The 20471-nt window shown below is 42.4% G+C and overlaps 1 protein-coding gene across 1 annotated transcript in view; it reads right to left on the bottom strand.

Annotated features, from left to right (window-relative positions):
* LOC126981364 (condensin complex subunit 2-like) overlaps window positions 1-20471 on the bottom strand; it is a 161175-nt gene that overhangs the window by 66297 nt on the left and 74407 nt on the right. The window contains exon 6 of the mRNA XM_050832386.1: window positions 9251-9457. Coding sequence (XP_050688343.1) covers window positions 9251-9457 — 207 coding nt within the window. The remainder of the gene's footprint in view (window positions 1-9250; window positions 9458-20471) is intronic.

The following is a 20471-nucleotide window of genomic DNA, read 5'->3' as shown; positions in this document are numbered from 1 at the left end:
TTTACAGTATCCCTTGTCTATCGGGGGGGTTAAGTCCCAGAACCCCCCAGGTTAGGCGAAAATCTGCAAAGTAACGACCTAATATTTTTTTATTATTTATATATATTTTAAGGCTTTATAAACCCTCCCCACACTCCTATTGACCTTTCCCACACTCTTATAAACACTTCCTACAAAGTGTCGTTGTTACGACGTGGTCCCAATAAATGATTCTATAATTCTTGTTTCGACTTTCATCATTTGCTTTGTAAATACGAACTTTGCGCAAGAATTAGTTTGGCGGAGCGGAAGAATACTCAGAGAAAGGACAGTATGAACATAGCTCACTTCTTTTATATCACAATTAGGTAAATACGGAAGGGGAAACGGAGGAGAGGGACAGAGTGAGTCATGAAAAAAATACCGATAGAGGATGTAAGAAGGGAGAACAAGGAAAAGGAGTGGAGGAAACAGGGAGAGATAGAGAGGATGAAAACAAGAAGAAAGGAGAAGGGTGTGGGGAGGGAGGGACAGTGGGGAGATTCAGGTGAGGTCCTGAGGGAGAGTCAGGTCAGGGTTTCAGTCAGGACATGACCTGACTTGCACTTCTGCCCCTCCCTCCCCACACCCTTTCCATTTCCCCTTCTGTGTGTGTGTGTGTGTGTGTGTGTGTGAGTTTACCTAGTTGGAAACACACACACACACACACACAAGACAAGATTTGGAAATGGAGTCAGAAATGGGAAATGAAATTAAACGTGAGGAAATGTCATGTTATGGAAATGGGAAAAAGTGTAGAAAGACCAAAATGGACATATAAAATGGGAGATGGTGAAATATTAAAGAAAGTAAATGAAGAGAGAGACCTGGGAGTAATAATGCAAGATTATATGCAACCAGGAAGTCATATAAATCGGATCTTTGGTGATACATATAACATGGTGAGAAATATAGGTATAGCATTCCACTACATGGACAAAGAAATGATGAAAAAATTAATAACTACTATGATCAGACCTAAACTAGAATACGTAGAAACAGTGTGGCCTCCACATATGAAGAAACACATAAACAAAACTAGAAAGAATACAGAGGATGGCAACAAAAACGGTTCCAGAACTGGAGGGACTGACATATGAAGAGAGACTAAAGGAAATGGACTTGCCAACACTGGAACAAAGAAGAGAAAGAGGAGACCTAATACAAATATATAGGCTATTGAGTAAAATGGAAGAAGTAGATAACGAGAAACTGCTACTAAGAGAAGAACCTTCCAGCAGGAATACTAGAGGACATAGTAAAAAGTTGAGGAAAGGAAGATGCTCAAGAGACATAAAGAAATATAGTTTCCCACAAAGAAATATAGAGGTTTGGAACAGACTAAGTGAAGAAATAGTATCGGCGAAGAGTGTGCAAAGCTTCAAGGAAAAGTTGGATAATTATAGATACGGAGACGGGATTACACGAGGGTAAGCCCAGGCCCTGTAAAATTACAACTAGGTAAATACAACTAGGTAGGTAATTACACACACACACACACACACACACAGAAGGGGAAATGAGAAGGGTGTGGGGAGGGAATGGCAGAAGGGAGAGTCAGGCCAGGGCTTTGGTCAGGACATGACCTGACTCACTTCTGCCCCTCCCTCCACACACCCTTCCCATTTCCTCTTCTGTGTGTGTGTGTATTTACCTAGTTGCCTAGTTGAATTTACCTAGTTGTGAAATACAGGAAAAGAGCCATACTAGGCTCGTGCTGTCCCGTCTCCATAACGCTTATTATCCAGTTTGGCTTTAAATTCATGAATCGTTTTTGCACACACAGTCTCCTCGTCAAGTCCGTTCCATGTTGTTATGCTTCTGTATGGAAAACTGTATTTCTTGATGTCTCTCCTACAGTCGCTCTTCTTCCATTTCTTACCATTGCCTCTTGTCACACTTCTGTCACGTTCCACTAGATCTTCCCTGTCCAATTTCTCCAATCCCTCTTGTATCCTGTACAATGCTATTAGGTCCCCTCTCTCTCTTCTGCTTTCCAGTGTTGTTAGTCCCAATTTCTCCAGTCTTTCTTTATAAGTACGTTCTCTCAGAGTTTCCGGTAATTTAGTCGCTGCTCTTTGTATTCTTTCCAACTTTCTAATTTCTTTCTTCAATCTAGGTGACCACACTAATGCTGCATATTCCAGTCTTGGACGTATCATCAATGTTATTAGTTTCTTCACCATTTCTTCATCTAAAGATGTAAATGCTGCTTTTATGTTTCCAAGAAGATTTTATGTTTCCCCAGTTATCCGGTCTATATGTTTTCCAAAGGATAACTTGTCTGTTATGATCACTCCCAGATCTTTTTCTTCATTTTTTTTCAGGATTCTTTCATTACTCAGAGAGTAGTTCCCCGATATTCATCTACTGCTCTTACCAAACTCCATCACGCTACACTTCTCTGTATTGAATGTCATTTCCCATTTGCGTGACCATTCGCTTATTCTATCGAGATCTTGGCTCAGGGCTACACAGTCTTCTTCATTAGCCACCCTCCTCATTATTTTACCATCATCAGGCGGAGGCGGTGGCTGAGTCGACAGAGTGACGACGCCGCGTTCAGGAGGACGCGAGTTCAATCCCCGCCTGGTGCCACCAAGCTGGGATTTTTCAGCCGCCGCCGAGTGGCTTAAAACTACCCACAAGCTGTCCAGAAGACCACCTATCAACCCGGACGCTAGATTCTAGGATTAAAGATGAGCTTCGGGAGGGCAGCATGAGCCAATGCAAGATGGCGCCACTATAAACACTCGCCTGCGCCAGAATGGGCTGGGCTGACCATCAGGCCCCACCGGGAACAAGCCTACCGGTGCAATTGCGGGTAGGCGGTGGCTGAACGGATAGCAAGACAGCCCCGCGTTCAGGAGGACGCAAGTTCAATCCCCGGAAGAAGCCTTGGACCGACCATCAGGATCCACCGGGAAGAAGCCTACCGGCGCAATACGCAAAGACGTAAAAAAAAAAAAAAAAAAAAAAAAAAAAAAAAAAAAAAATTAGCTTGTCACCCCTTCTGTCATGTCATTAATATATATTACAAACATAATCGGAGCCAACACTGATCCTTGGGGGACTCCACTAGTCACTTCTGTCCAGCTTGATTTATTATTCCTAATTAATGTTCTCATTTCTCTCTTCGTCAAAAAGTCCATAATCTAATCCAATGTTGAACCTCCCAGACCTCCGACATGATTGAGTTTCCATGTTAATCGCTTGTGTGGTACTTTATCAAACGTCTTCTTTAAGTCCAGATACACACAATCTGCCCAACCGTCCCTTTCCTGTATTATATCAATCATTCTTGAATAGAAGCTGATCAAATTAGTTACACAAGACCGTCCTCCTCTGAATCCGAATTGGCTATTTGTTAATATACTGTTTTCTTCTAAATACTCCACCCATCTGTTTTTTATAATTTTCTCACACATCTTTGCTACTACACTTGTTAATGACACTGGCCTATAGTTCAACGGGTCTTCCTTACTTCCTCCTTTATATATTTGGACGATGTTAGCCCGTTTCCAGTCCATTGGTACCTTCCCTTGCAATAGTGAGACATTAATCAAGTTGCTCAACTTTTCAGCTATTTGTTGGTTACACTCTTTTAGCACCCAATGTGATATACCATCCGGTCCTGCTGATTTCCTCGCATCCAATTCTTCCAATAATTTTCTAACTTCATCTGCTGATGTTTGTATTCTCTCCAGACCCACTCTATTCCCCGGCACTGCATCTACACCTTCAAACTCACTCTCCCTTGTGAACACTGTTTGGAAACAGTTATTCATCACTTCTACTATTTCACTTATACTATCAAAAGTTTCATCATTAACTTCAACTTTTTTAATCTCATCTCTATTTTTCAACTTTCCATTTATGAACTTATAAAACAGTTTTGGCTGGTCTTTCCATTTATCTACAATATTTTTCTCAAAATTCCTTTTTTCTTCTCTTCTTACTTTGACATAAGCATTCCTCTTCCTTTTGTACTCATTCCATAGATCCATCCTCCTATTTTTTCTCCATTTGTTCCATGCCTTCTCCTTATCCTGCTTGGCGTCTACACACTTTCTATTGTACCACTCTTCTCTTGATTTCTGGCCTTCTTTCATCCTTGGTACCCACTTTTCCACTCCTTCGTTGTAAATCCATAGAAAGATAGCCCATTTTTCCTCCACATTTTCAGCCTCAAAAAAAGTATCCCATTGTTCTTCCTCAAAATGTTTCCCAAGTTGTTCAAAATTTGCCTTATTAAAGTTAAACCATTCTTTCCTGTAGTCCTCATTCTTGATTATTTTACCTCCTTCTCGTAATATGTACTCGATAAGTACGTGATCGCTCTTCCCTATAGGGCTCTTATAGTTCATCTCCTCTATGGCATCTGGCTCCCTGGTGATTATGAAGTCCAATCTAGATGGCTCGTCTTCTCCTCTGCATCTTGTATTTTCCTCCACCCACTGTGTGAGGACATTATCTATAACCAATTCCAAAACCTTGTTCCCCCATGAAGCTTCACTTCCTTCCGTTGACCAGTTTTCCCATGACACTTCCTTACAATTAAAATCTCCCATTTTCAGAATTTTATCCTCTTCCAGTAATCTCCTTAGGCAATCCAATGTGTCTTCCAGCTTCTTCTTGTACAATTCTTCTGTCCATGAATTGGTTTTTGGGGGACATACACCACTACGATATTTCTGCATCCTCCCCTTTGCAGTCTTACTCCCACACTCAAGACCTCCACTTCCCCTTCGCCATAGGTGACACCCTCCACAGTCAATTCTTTTTTCAACAATAGCATCACTCCTCCTCCTTGTTTATTTTCTCTTTCTCGTCCATACATTATATTTACCATCCCCTATGTTAAATGCATCTATACTACCGGACAATTTGGTTTCCGTAATCCCCATAACATCTGGTTTTTCCTTGCTCAGGTAATCTCCTATTTCTAACATTGACGATATTAACCCGTTCACATTAGTGTATGCCACCTTCAAGCTGTCTCCTCTTCCCTTCTGTACCACTTTCTTACGTCCATGTCCATCACTCTCCAGAAAACTTCTTTTTTTCCTCCCCTGACCTTGCTTCATTCTTTTCGTTGGCTTGATTCTTCAATTCTCTTATCGTGTTCCTTTCCTCCACACTTCTGTCCTTTCTTACCCAGACTTTTTTGTAGGTCTCTGTTCTTGCTAACTTCCATGACTTTCCCACCACTTCTTCTGCAGCCGCTTGAGACCTAAGTCTAATTTTTACTGGTTGTTGGGCTCCTTCTTCATACTTTCCAAGCCTGAATACTTCTTCGATCTCCCCTACCAGCTCATGACCTTCTTCCTGAACTGCTTCAATTACTTGCTCCACTGCCTTCCTTTCTTTCTTTTCCCTTGTATGTTTGATCGGCATGAACTCTTCATTAATGCCCAACACTACTACAGACTTCTTTTTTTCAGTGGAGTCCCTCACTATTTCTGTTTTTTCTTTTATCACCTTGATCACCTTTTCAGTTATAGCTTCATCCTTCGCCTTGACTTGCTCCTCCACAATTTTCTTAAAGCTAACATTTTCCTTTTCTTGTTCCTCCTTCCAGACTTTATGTGTTTCCTTTAATTCCTTGACTTTAACCTCTGTATCCTCTGTCTTCTCATTTAACGTTACCTGCTTGTGCTTGTGTACGCATTTTTCTTTACATTTTTCTCAGTCTTCAGGACGTCAACCTCTCTCTCCAACGTCCCCTTTCTGTCCTTCATTTCCTTCATCTCCCTTTCCAAGTCAATAAGTCTCCTTCTCAACATGTCTCTGTGTCTATCCATGTCTTCCGAGAAACCTTCTAAATCATTGTCCCTTGGCCTGGCTTCCCTGCTTACCGGTGTAAACAAACCCGGCGGTGGCGAAGCCGTCGCCCCGCCTTCTCCTCGCTCATTTTTCAGTGTTATTCACTGTTTTCAGCCTTTAATACTTTGGGACAGCACGATTACCACCTAGCACGGCTCACACCTCAATTCCCACGTCTAGGGTTTAGTTCCTGCGCAGCCTGATGATAGTGTGAAGACGCGTAAGGAGTTCAACTGTGTCCGTCCGCCATCTTGTATTTACCTAGTTGTGTATGTGTGTGTGTGTGTGTAATTCACCTCTTGGTCTGCTGCGGGTCTCTCTCGAGACAGCAAGCCGTTGTGTGTGTGTGTGTGTGTGTGTGTGTGTGTGTGTGTGTGTGTGTGTGTTCATATAATCTAATGGGGAAGGAGAAAGGGAGGAAAAGTGACAGAGTGAGAGATAAGACTAAAGATAAGAGGGTGTGAGAAAGGGGGAAACAAGGGAAATGAGTGGAGGAAATGGGACGGGAAAAGAAGAGAGAGGTAGGGAGGGTCAGGTAAAGGTGAGGAAAGAGGGGGAGAGAAAAGGTGTGAGTGGGAGGGAAAGAAATTAAAAGAAAAACTGGGAGGGAGGTGAAAGGAAAAGAAGAAAGAAATGAGGAAGGAGAAAAATACGGGGACAGAGAGGGAGAAGAAAGAAAGGAAGTGAACCAGTGAAAAGCACAACGGCGCAATAGGCCGCGACGGAAAAATGAAAAATAGGTAGGTGACGTAGGTGCTTATTTAGGTGTGTTCCTACTTACGTTGATTTATATCGTTTTCATATTTTAGGCTAGAAAATGCTTATTTTACCACAAAAATATTTGAAATAATAAATACATAAAAATACCTATAAACCGCAAAACCCCGAGATATAGCAAAAAATCTGCGATACGATACAGCTTAAAAATCCGCGATATAGTGAGACCACGATAAGTGAAAAGGATACGGTGAGGAATTACTGTACAAGGAAAATTTTCAATGGCAAATATTTCTTGTAAATGTTATAGAAAAGTATTTATAATCAAATTTTTTTTTAAAATAATGAAAATAATCAAAATAAAATCTTATAACAAAACAGGCAAAATATCCCAGAAGGGATGTTTACGATTACTTGCAAATTGGGCCACTAGCCCGTGCGGCCTACTTCTTTGATGCAACTTTGCAATGGATGGGTGCATCGAATCGAAAAATGTTATCGAGTAAAAATGTCTTAGAAAGGCCTCAATTTTAACATACTAAAGGGATTTTTTGATACCTCCACTATTCCTATGAGAGCCCAGCAAAGGGTTAAACTTCCATCTAATAAATCTGTTTTTTTGTCTATATTGGAATTTTGTTTCTCTTTTTCTTATAATTAATGTACTAGCAGTGGTACATGTGGCAGTTATTGGAAGTCTGCAATGTGCCACCAGTGGTACATATGGTGGTTAACCCGTCAAACATAATCATACAATGCAGATAATTTACTAATGAATGAAGCTTCTTTCCAGAAAATTGGGTGATAAATAATTTCTTTTAAGATTTGCATCACATGTCAACAAAGGAAACTGTCAGCAGTGGTCAAGAAGCATCTGCCATTTTTTTTCAACTCCAGGTGCTGAAACATATCATACAACATGAGTTATTTACAAAGGAATGCTTCTTTTAATTAAAATCAGGTGATAAAAATATAAAACAGATAATAAAAACTGGATCATAAGTACAGGCAGCTGCTCATCTGATCCACGTATAATATTAGAGAGTGTCAGTAGAAGCGATGCAGCATTGGCCATTTTTTCTTCAACTCTCCAGGCAGCTAAAAATACCCCACCTGATACACATAAACAAATAGATAACATGTAGTCAGGAGTGATGCAGTATTCACCATTTTCTTCTCTGCAATTGTGATTATATTATGTCTTCTCTTCTTCTCCATTAAAGGTAGTGCAGTTAGTCATTATGGTGGAAGAACACAGATAAAACAAATAAAATTCAAGAGACAACAGTGTGATGGACAGCCAGCCGGGTAAACACACTGTGAACTGGGTGAATCTTAACCCGGTAGCAGCGGGGATCATGTTTCTTAATGGTCCCTCCAAGCGAGAAAAATGAGAAAAAATTACCCCTCACACAAACCATTTCATAATATATATCAAAGTGTTTGTGATCAGATTATGTATCATCTATTTTTGGGTTTTTATATCATGGCACAAATTTGGCCCATCACTGCTACACGGTAAAGCCACAAATTTGGCCCATCGCTGCTACACGGTAAAGCCACAAATTTGGCCCATCGCTGCTACACGGTAAAGCCACAAATTTGGCCCATCGCTGCTACACGGTAAAGCCACAAATTTGGCCCATCGCTGCTACATGGTAAAGCCACTAATTTGGCCCATCGCTGCTACACGGTAAAGCCACAAATTTGGCCCATCGCTGCTACACGGTAAAGCCACAAATTTGGCCCATCGCTGCTACATGGTAAAGCCACAAATTTGGCCCGTCGCTGCTACACGGTAAAGCCACAAATTTGGCCCATCGCTGTTACACGGTAAAGCCACAAATTTGGCCCGTCACTGCTACCGGGTTAAGAGTGTCAATGTCTGTGCAGAATTGGATAGTTCGGTGCTCCGCTTTCAAGTGTTTACTGGGGCATTCATAGTAATGTTACAACACCTACAATCATTATGAATGCAACAACAGTGAAACAGAGTGATGTATTGATGTCCATCATAGCCTGTGATAAACTTACATACCTTCATGGTAAAAAGGGAGATGCAAACCTGAATTTTCTCTCTACTTTATAAATCTCTATTTTTTTCTCTAATTTCTATTTTTACTGATCATCAACTCTTTTCCTTTATAATCCATCCCTTCTATAAAATTCAACCTTCTTGCATTGTATTGTCTTGCTGAATATCTTAACATTAGAATCTGAGTCTTCATTTGTGGAAGTAATAATTAAAATGTTCACATGCCTACCCTAATGAAACTGTAACGCATAAATTTTGATATCTTAACAGAAGTATTATCTGTAGTGATGATAAGACCATTAAGAAAAAAAATCTACTTTATCCTTATCTCTTCTACTTTTTTATTTTCCTTCTCATGTTTGTCTAAAGAGAGAATTAAAAATGAAGCATCAGCTTGATTCTACAAAGAGTAAATATACATGGATACAAATGGTTATAAAAGCACTATAAGAAGCCAATCTGTCAACTTGTGGCAGATTCTGAATAGTTCTTTAACATCTGACATTCCCAACCAAAAGTTGAACTACCAATAAAAAAATTCAATTGTTTTATCTACAAAATTGTTTCATTTATTCTATTAATTTATCAACTCATTTGTAAATACTACTATATATGCATAACCTGAATATCCATACAAAAATATATGATACATACTTTTAGATAATGGCCGTATTTTCCAGTGTGCTGGCCCAGCCCATGCACACATGCGGTGGCTGTCAAAGTAGGAGTACTCCGAGGGATTGGTGGCAAGATGGTCCTTGAGGTGAACAGCCTCCATGAGGGGGGGGGGTCCCTTCTGGCAAGCTCCTTGACCCACTGTTACCACTGTGTCACACTCCTCGCCTCCACATGGATCCATGTCTGGTGGGTATCAAATATTCAATACAATAATAATTCATTCAAAACTCAACGTTGCTGTTCCTATACATAATCTTCCTCTTTTGCTACAGGTATTTATTGACCCTAAAATCAAGGGTTTGATTCACTTTCTGCAAAACATGACTACCTGACTACTGAGCAGCATTATGAAATTATAAACATTTCCATATTATACATTGAACTAAGCAGATTTGCAACGTTTTGTTATACATCCAGTTCATTTCTGTACATGAAAGAGCAACAAATGGTATGATACAAATAAATAAAAGGAAAGCTGCCCATCCTACTCCTCTTGTTGACAATGACTAAGGTTACCAACCCTTTGCCTTTGCTCCATTCAGCCATTTTACAGCAAGGAGATAAAAAGATGAATCATAAAAGCCTAGGTATCCAGTCACAGATAGTCTGGCACACTCACATGTTCACTGTTCTGCTGGTCAGTAATGAAGTGGACACAAAAATGAAGGAAATCTGTTCAGTTTAATGGCAGTTAGTGCTAAAGTGAACAAAACAATGAATGAAATGTCTTGCCCATTTCTTGGTTTGGGAAGTTACGTTAAGTAGGTGCGAGCACATATATCTAACCTTCTAACCTAGCCAAAATTAAGCACTTGGTCCAGCTGTATCCATTCTAGCATTAACTATTATGGCTTAGCTAGAGATAGTCTCTATCTCTTGATGTTTTGTTTTTTATATTAATTTCCCTTATTGACAGTTCCTATTTGGTGTTATTTCCTTCTATTTGATAGTTTATTTTAGTTCATTTGAATGTTTAGAGGCCTCATTTGTTATGCAAATGATTAATAACCATATTATTGTAGTGCGGCGATGGCCTGATGAACGAGCCTCCCATAACCCATTTAGCCAGTGGGGTACCTCTTTGGCCGACTCGGTAAGGAGTGGCTCTCCCGTCATGCTGGTCGCGGGTTCAATCCCAGGCAGCCGGGGAATACCCTCACTTTATCTTGATTAATTTCTCGTGTGTTTCAATACACGCAGAGGACGTGTAGGAAAATAGAAAAAGAGAAAATAAAAGCCCAGGGCATTACATTATGACCAATGCCCAATGCAACAAAATGTGAAAACTCAAGGAGGGCGAGGGAAGCCCCCATTAGTAAGAGCGTAAACACTAATTAGGTTTTAGCTGTGGTTAGCCGTGGGTCTTGGCTATCACAGGATGCTTTGGGCTGCTCCTCCTCCCACTGCCACATGGGTTAGCACATAAATTTCATGCTTATTTTCACACTTGTTTTCCTCTCTACACTTTCCTATGATATTCTGGGAGGGTTAAAGGTTAGTAGAAAATATATATGAAAAAAGAGCATTTGTCTTGGTAGGAAATATCAGTATGTTAATCATACCAATCTTTACATAATTGTCAAGGTCATATTTTTGGACCCTTTTTTTCTTGTATTAAATCAACTCTTTTATCACTCATTAATTACTCCATAAATGATCTCACAGTCTCGTATCCCTGGTAGCGTGATCCTTTTTTTTTATATATTTTTTTTTATTATTTTTTTTTTACAACAAAGGAGGCAGCTCAAGGGCACAAAAAAAGAAAACAATAATAAAAAAAAGCCCGCTACTCGCTGCTCCCCCCCAAAAATTAAAAGAGGTGGCCGAAAGAAAGATCAATTTCGGGAGGAGAGGTGTCCTGATACCCTCCTCTTGAAAGAGTTCAAGTCGTAGGCAGGAGGAAATACAGATGAAGGAAGGTTGTTCCAGAGTTTACCAGCGTGAGGGATGAAAGAGTGAAGATGCTGGTTAACTCTTGCATAAGGGGTTTGGACAGTATAGGGATGAGCATGAGTAGAAAGTCGTGTGCAGCGGGGCCGCGGGAGGGGGGGAGGCATGCAGTTAGCAAGTTCAGAAGAGCAGTCAGCGTGGAAATATCGATAGAAGATAGAAAGAGAGGCAACATCGCGGCGGAATTTAAGAGGTAGAAGGCTATCAGTAGGAGGAGGAGAGCTGATGAGACGAAGAGCCTTAGACTTGTTAGTTGTTATTGGAGACTAGTGTTCGGGGATAGACAAGGGAAAAATATAATATACATTTATTTAAGATTAAATGAAAATAATTGCCTTACGCAATATTCTATGCTCAGACGATCATAACACTCTGGCATATTCAGCAATGGATACAACATATGACAAACGACATGTCTTAAACATAATACTATAACATGTGCTCAATTGTTGCCAATAATAAAAACACCAAATCATACCACACGCAGTGGTTTGTATCTCTCTGCTTACATCACAATCATTATGTACTCTCTTCCCAAATCCTAATAACACATCCTATAGTATAATCTACTGCAATTCACGGAAACACCAAATCATACCACACGCAGTGGTTTGTATCTCTCTGCTTACATCACAATCATTATGTGCTCTCCTCACAAATCCTAGTAACACATCCTATAGTATAATCTACTGCAATTCACGGAAACACCAAATCATACCACACGCAGTGGTTTGTATCTCTCTGCTTACATCACAATCATTATGTGCTCTCCTCACAAATCCTAGTAACACATCCTATAGTATAATCTACTGCAATTCACGGAAACACCAAATCATACCACACGCAGTGGTTTCCATCTCTGCTTAACATCGCAAACAAATAATCACTATCCTGTACCACTCACAATCCTACTACACATCTCCTCACAATATAATCTCCAGGACAATACAGTCGGTTTCCCTTAGATTCTCGGATTTCTACTCACGATTAAGATCACAACAGCCATTCTCAGCTGAGTGAGTAGCAGGTCTGCTTGAGGCGAGAACCAAGCTCGGTCTGCCAGTACCACTGATTTCTAGGTCACATTTTTCTTTGCTTGAGGCGGACTTACATCCTTGACACGCCTTAATTTTCTACATAACCAGTGGCCAATACTTCCTGTCACACCCATTGGCTCGCTCATTATGTTGTATTGTTTTACTTCTGTTTATTCGTAATTCAGTCTTAAGACACTCCCAATGTGATTTTTCTGTTAAATTATTGGCTCATAACATGTCGCCACGACTGACGTCATGGGTTCAGAGTCTTTTTCAATGGTTGTTCACACTTTCTGACCACGCCTACTGGGTATCTGTTTTCTGTATCTGAGTCTGGGTAGCTGTTTTCCTTAACCCTCGTTGTTCCCCCTCTTTTGTACTTGAGATTTTTACACTGTTATATATGTCACCCTTCTTGTTAGTGTTTGTCCTGTCAGATGTTTACACAGTTGTATATCTGTCATTCCTCTCTGGGTATCTGTTTTTCTTTACCCTCGTTGTTCCCCCTCTTTTGTACTTTGAGATGTTTACACTGTTGTATATGTCACTCCTCTGTTTCCTCGTCTTCTGGGTCCCGACAATTTTATGATTATAATTCATTTGCACAACCAATGAAACCTCAAAACACTCACATAAACAAATTATCAAACAAAAAAATACACCAAAAACAGGAAACAGAAACAAAGGGCTCAGTGCCAGAGATCTGAATAGTGACGGTTATTTCACACGGGATCTTTTGCCCCTTGACGTAACCCTGATTATGATTATGGCCTCATTATGATTATGGTCATATGATATACGTATGTGATAAGTGATAACGTAGTAGTATTTATTATGTATATAACTATTCCATGTGCTGACAGTGATTTTTCCATGTTAAAAAACATAAAAAAAGGGGGAAGCCTATGACCAGGGGTAGGGTGGGGAGGACTTATGCACAAACTGTTTTGTGCTCTTTTCCATGACAAAACAAACCTATGCCCAAGTTTTTTTTGGGGGGGGATATAAAATTAATAAACTGAATAGTATTAAATTAATATAAAGGAATAAAATGTAAATAAATAAATAAATAAATCTACATACGTAATGAATAAAATGGATAATAAATAAATAAATCTAGCTAATAAATAAAATGGATAATAATAAATAATTGATATTAACCCTGAATAACTGTCCCTCGTGATTCTCATCACAAGCAGTAGATCTATCGCGGCTGCCCGAGCATCCGGGCAGCACCAACCTTCACCATCCACAAGTCCTCTGTCCGAATTGGGATCTACATATGAGGAGTGTAATTCTTTCAATCCAGTACATAAAAAAATGTTCTTCCCTGAAAATGATTATCATATACAGGGACAATAGGGGTACATAATGAAACATTTGATTGGTATGTATATTTTATTATATACTGGTTTTCAGGCAAACTGTAATGCTTTAAAACTTTTTACACTACTTTAAGTCATCATGGGGGGCAGGGGGAGGAGGAGGAAGCTTACAACTACATGGAAACATGGAAATGCAGGCAACAGAAAGCCTACTGGCTCATTACGAGATTGCCCACTCTGGTGATTTAATCTGCCAGACAGCCACTTCATGCATGCAGAGCAGCCAAAACCACTATGGTATTCAATTTACTCCTGATGCAACGAAATGGGGGTCAATTTGATTCTTAAAGGCTGATTTAGGAGTATGTGAACCAGACAGGTTTTACATCCATAAGTAGTGAAGAAAGTAAATGTACAGCAGGAGTATAAGTGAGAGGAAAGAATGAATGAGTGACTGACAGTGACACTGAGGGTGAGGAAGGTTTCAACCCAGCCATAACCCCCACACCAGGAAAAAGACATTACAACATTTCACCCACCCGGTCTCCACCTCCAATTGACCACAAGCCTGGCCTCTCCACTGTGGAAACCCCCAACCTAGTCTCTATAGTGCCCCAGCAAAATGACGTCATAGTTATCAATTACTTGTCCTACCCAGCAAGCAGCGGCGAGCTAGAGGAGGTTCAAGATTTTTTATTACACTAGGTATCCGTTATATGTGAGGGTTACGTTCTGCAAAAAACTCGCATAATGTGAATTTGCATATATCGAACCTATCATCCCATTAATTATAGGGGGTTATGTTCCACGACCCGTTTTCGAACCCTCTAACTATTTATTCCGGCACAGTTTCACAATAATAAAGACAGCCCAGAGCTGCTGATTGCTTCCAGGAGATACTCCCAAAGTTTACGATTTAAGCTCATAATTAGCTACCTGTTGATTACCTTTAGGAAAAGGTTAATTATAGGCGAGGAAAGTGCGGCAAAACATTTGCACCCGCCACCCTCTTGTGTGAGTTGGCCGCCATACCTCACCAACCAGTCGCACCAGCACCGCTACTCGCATAATAGCGAATTTTTCTCGCATAAAACGAATGCTTGGCACATTTAGGTTAGTCGCATATGAGCAAATTCGCATACTTCAAACTCGCATATATCGAATACCCGGTGCACTTTCTTTCGTTTCTGAAACATACCCAGTCTTTGACAGCCTGGTTAACATCAACCCGTGTAGGGCCTTGGGGTAATGGGGCATCCTGGGGGATGAATTGACTTCACATGGGCCAAGCCAGGACTCTGCCAGCACACCTGGCCCACCACGGGTCCTAGAAACTCTTTTTCTTTTTTACCACTTTTTCAGTTACATTAAATTATTTATTTTTTATTTTTTTATGTTAAGCTTTTTTTCATTAAATATTACATAGACAGTTTTCAAAATGAAAGTAGTTTATTATAGAAATAGTTGTAATGAAATTTGTAACACAGATCTTTTTATTAATTTTCAAAAGGTTATATATGATCATATATAGGGACAGTGGTCAACGACTATTGGGAGGGACAGTAATCTAGGGTTAAAGGAATTCTGACATTGAATTAGAGGTAGTCAGACATTTAACAAGGGGGACTCAAGGCATTTCATTAGAAGGACTCAGTCATTAAAATAAAGGGACATATGAATGGACTCAAACACTGAACTAAAGGGACTTAGACATTTCATTAAAGTGGCTCATTTATTTCATTGAAGGTACCAAGGCAGCAGTCTCCAGGCCCACCAGGAGCTCCCCTGCTCCACATTTCTCCTCACCAAAGCAGGGACAGAGGGCATCTATTGCAACTCCCGCCAAGCAGCAAGACACCACCGTCCCACATGCCCCACTGTGTCCCCATGTGACAGACCTGCAGGCACTGCAGTAAAAAGGGAGTTATCCACCTGAACAGGTGGATATGCAACCTGGCAGGTCACCCATTGTCTATCAGACATAAGGAACTGCTTTGCTCCATTCCACCAGCAGACCCCACCAGATGCCCAGTAATGGATGTCCACCTTTCCCAGTGGATGTGGGACACTTGACACATCTATTGCAATTTGTTTTGTTTGTACATATAATAATAAAGTATGAAAAAGCAGGGACTTTTCTCATTTTCCTGCAAAAAAAGTTTATAAGAAAAAAATACTTCTATGACATAATTCTTGTTATATAAAAGTATTTACAATTACAGCCAGTGACATCTCAAGTAATGGACGGCGGACTCTTTTGATTCTGCGGCGCCCTTGTCATTAAGCCGTGAATTTCAGAAAATCAACCAATTTGGTGCAAATCGCCATAACTCCCTTATTTCTGAGGCTACAGAAATGTTTTTGGTATCAACTGACAGCAAAATGAAAGGGCTATATTTTGTAATAAGTGACCGGGCTCAAAAACCGATAGAAAGGGTAAAAAAATCGAATAAATATGCAAAAAACGACTCGGAAAAAAACTATTTTTGAGTTCCCAACCTTGAAACCAACTCATTTTTTTAGAATTTCAAAAAACTTATTTAACAAATGATTTAGCCCTGGATTTTTCAATAATATTTTTCCGCTAATACTACGGTATACCCCTACATCACCCTACATACATACATACATAGATATTTGGGATCAAAAGAAAGCAAATTAAATGTATTATTCATATATGGGAAGAAATAGGGTTGAATACTAAATAAAATAAAAAATAACATGTATAATAAGGCGCTTAATATAGGTTGATTTATAGAGTGAAATGATTATATACCAATGTTCTTTCCAATATGATGCATAACATTTCCCTGCTCTTAGTAGTTCTGTCGCTAGAGTTCAAAACGTAAACTCTTTTGAGAGCGATTTTGATGAAATCCAGACACTTTGCTGTTTTTGTCTAGTGTGGCGTTGCTATTGCCTCTAGAAGGCTGTAATTTGGCATGTAGCCCCTCTTGGCAATGTAGTTTTACCAGCCCTTTTGCCACGAATTGGACACATCCTAGTTTTTTGCTTATAACTTTTTTTATTTATTTAGCAGCGTGCCACGGTAAACAAAAGCAGCCATCTTGTTCATCGTCATCATGTCCACTCACAGTGTTGCTAATACTGCGCTGCTATAAGTTCTCTCTTTTTAAGGCCGATTATACGGTCCACCCCTTGTACGGTATTCCCCCACGTCACCCTACGTATATATATATATATATATATATATATATATATATATATATATATATATATATATATATATATATATATATATATATATATATATATATATATATATATATATATATATATATATATATATATATATATATATATATATATATATATATATATATATATATATATATATATATATATATATATATATATATATATATATATATATATATATATATATATATATATATATATATATATCTATATATATATATATATATATATATATATATATATATATATATATATATATATATAAACCCAATCCTTCTTTCTTTTTTCTTTGGGGGAGAGAGAGAGAGAGAGAGAGAGAGAGAGAGAGAGAGAGAGAGAGAGAGAGAGAGAGAGAGAGAGAGAGAGAGAGAGAGAGAGAGAGAGAGAGAGAGAGAGAGAGAGAGAGAGAGAATTTTGCTGTGTGTGCAGTTACACAGTAAGGCAAAAACCCTCGACAGCCTGGAGCCAACCAGACTGCCCAAATCTGGTGTGTGTAGACTGCCATAGCGAAGGTTCCTTTTGCTGCTCGTGCACCGAGGAGATTAGGAAGGCTTGGAATATACCCCACCCTGTCACCTAAGAGGACGCTGAGGACGCCGCCCCCACTTCCACGCCACCCTCCTCACAACCTGACCATCAGCCCCGCCAGGCCACAACTAGAGAAGAGGACACTTCTACGCCACCTCCCTCACAACCCAATCTACCTGTCGATCAGCCCCAGCAGACGGCGACTGAAGCAGCCATTGAACGTAGAGAGGAGCTCTTGGGCAACTCCACCGAGGATTTGGTCGACATCGTCCTCAGACTGAAGAACGAAAACTACACCCTGAAAAGCATTGTGAAGAACTACGAGCAGCAGGACGAGTGGATCCACCAACAGAGGGCACTGTTTGTTCAGGCTGTTAGCGCCACTGACACCTTCTCGGCATCTAAACGAGCCCCCACTCTCCCCCTCGCCATTCAGGCCACCAGCGCCCTGGCCAGCAAAATAGACAGAGAATGGCAAGAAATTTGCTCCACCCACCCCGGCTGGCAGACCTGGTGGGGCTCAGGGAAGCCTTAGCCCCTGAGGAAAGTGACGACAAACTCTCCAGATGATACACCTGCCCGCACTGCTGCCAGACCCACGCCCCAGCCTTCACAACCAAGCCGCCATTCCCAAACCTCCCAATCACCCCCTGCCTCCCCAAACACTACCCTCGTCAATACCTCTCACCGTGGACCCACAGCCCCACGTTGCCCCCCCTTAACCCTCCCGCCACCACGCACCTGCTGCTACACGCGGCGTTACCCCCAACCCCCTCCCCAGAGGAAGACGGAACAACAACAACAGTAACACCAACACCAGCCATCGACAGGGAAGCAGCACACCAAACAGACCACACTGCGGCAGGTGCCTTCAGTGGGGGCACACTCGCAACGGCTGTAGTGTCATCATCTGCGACTTCTACAGGAAGAGAGGCCACACCCACACTGAGTGCAGAAAATGGCAGGCAGAACTAACCGGCCATGACGCAGAACAGCCTTAGAATCCTGTCAGCAAATGTACGAGGCTTCAGAACCAACATTGGCGAGCTCACACACTCCGTCCTCTGGAACTGAACTGATGTGGTGGTGGCAGTCGAAACATTTCTGAACGATGCGTGTGTGACGTGTGACAGGATTCCTGGCTACTGCCACTGGGAGCGACACGATCGGAAGGACAGACAGGGCGGAGGTGTGGCTGTGTGTTACCGGGAGGGCCTGCAGCTACAGCCACTCTCTGTCCCCGTTGCCGAGCACATAGAGGCCATGTTCTTCTGCCTCCTCCTCGCAGACATGAGCGCTGTTCTTCTTGTCGCCATGTATCGCCCTCAGCGGCAAGGCAGCGAGCCCCTTACCTTCCTCACCAACCAGTGGGCACCATCTTGGCCACCTATGACTGCCAGAGCACAGCCATCGTGGGTGACATGAACCAGCATATGGTAAGCAGGGCCTTCACTGAGCTGGCAGTGGTCCACGGGCTCACAAAGCACGTCACCTTTCCCACTCACGTGCGTGGGGGCTCGTTGGGCCCTGTCTTGACCGACTTGCCCGGGGACTCAGTGCACTGCCGCCCTCTGGACAGAACCGGCAGCTCCGACCATAATGCAGTGCTGAGTGAACTCGGCCTCAACCTCTCGCGTGAGGAAGCAAGGCAACGCGTCATCTGGCAATGGCAGCGGGCAGACTGGCAAGCCATGAAGCGGGCATTAGCTGACACTGACTGGGACGCCACACTCAGTGGTGACGTTGACCACAATGTGTCAGCCTTCTCTGCTGCTCTCCTCCAAGCTCAGAGGCAGCATGTCCCTCACAGGGCATACAAGGCCGACCCACGCGACCAGCCGTGGTTCGGCTATAGGTGCCGACTGGCCGCAGAGGATAATTACAGCGCCTGGAGGCAATACAAGCACCGTCCCTCCTAGCGCAACAAGGCTCTGCACCACCCTGCATGCAAGGCCATGACAAGGACAGCAGCGTGGGCCAGGAAAGGGTGGGAGAACAGCCTCAGGAGGAAGCTGGCATCCAACCAAGTTGACCCCAAGCAGTGGTGGTCCTTGGTGAAGGAGAGGCAAGGCACCATCATGCAGGACATGATCCCTCTTCTCAAGACGCCTGCAGGGGGCCTGGCAGTAAAGAACCAGGAAAAAGCTGACCTTCTGGCAGCCCACTTCAGCAGCAAGATGACTGTCGAGGAGCCAGACAGGCAGCCCCCCCTCCTCCCCCGTCTGGGTAACTTTGTCCTGGAAAACCTGGAGATCATGGAGGGCACAGTGACCAAGCACCTCCGAGACACCAACACCAGGTTAGCCCCAGGCCCGGATGACATCAGCCCTTTCCTGCTGAAGCACTGTGCACGTATCTTCAGACAGTGCCTAAGCGCAGGGGCCTGGCCGACCCTGTGGAAAGAGGCTCGTGTCACACCGGTATTCAGGAAAAGGACAAGGCAGACCCAACATACTACCGCCCAATCTCGCTCCTGACGGTTGTTAGCAGATCCTGGAGCGGATTATTGCTGAGCAGCTGACGCGCAACCTGGAGGAGAACCATCTATTGTCTCCTCGTCAGCACGGGTTCAGGAGAGGTCGCTCGGCATCAGACCTCCTCCTCCTGCTCAGCAAGTCTTGGCATGATGCCCTGGACTTTGGTCGCCCCTCACTTGTCGTTGCCCTAGATATTGCTGGGGCATTCGACTGTGTGTGGCACAGGGGCCTCCTGGCCAAGCTCGAACAGCTTGGCATCACAGGACAACTGCTGCAGCTGTTTTCGAGCTACCTGCACGGCCGGAGTCTGAGGGTAGTGGTGAACGGGTGCACGTCAGGCAGTTACCCAATCACTGCCAGCATTCCACAAGGATCAGTACTGGGCCCGGTTCTTTGGAACACATACTTTGACGAGCTGCTCCGTGGCCTACCAGTGGCCTCAGCCTACGGCGATGACTGCACCCTGTCCCACAGCTACACCAGGGAGGAAACTGCGGGCGTGATCGAAGCCACCAACCGCCATCTTGGAGACATCATGGCCTGGGGACGATGTTGGCAAGTCAAGTTTGCTGCCGAGAAGACCCAGGCCATGGTCATATCACGTTTGGGGGAGGACGCCAGACTCCTGCAGGGACAGCTGAAGTTTGGGGAAGACACCCTG

Source organism: Eriocheir sinensis, chromosome 47 (assembly GCF_024679095.1).
Source record: "Eriocheir sinensis breed Jianghai 21 chromosome 47, ASM2467909v1, whole genome shotgun sequence".
Taxonomy (NCBI): domain Eukaryota; kingdom Metazoa; phylum Arthropoda; class Malacostraca; order Decapoda; family Varunidae; genus Eriocheir; species Eriocheir sinensis.
Note: the sequence above shows the minus strand (reverse complement) of the source record. Positions and strands in the feature narration are given on the sequence as shown.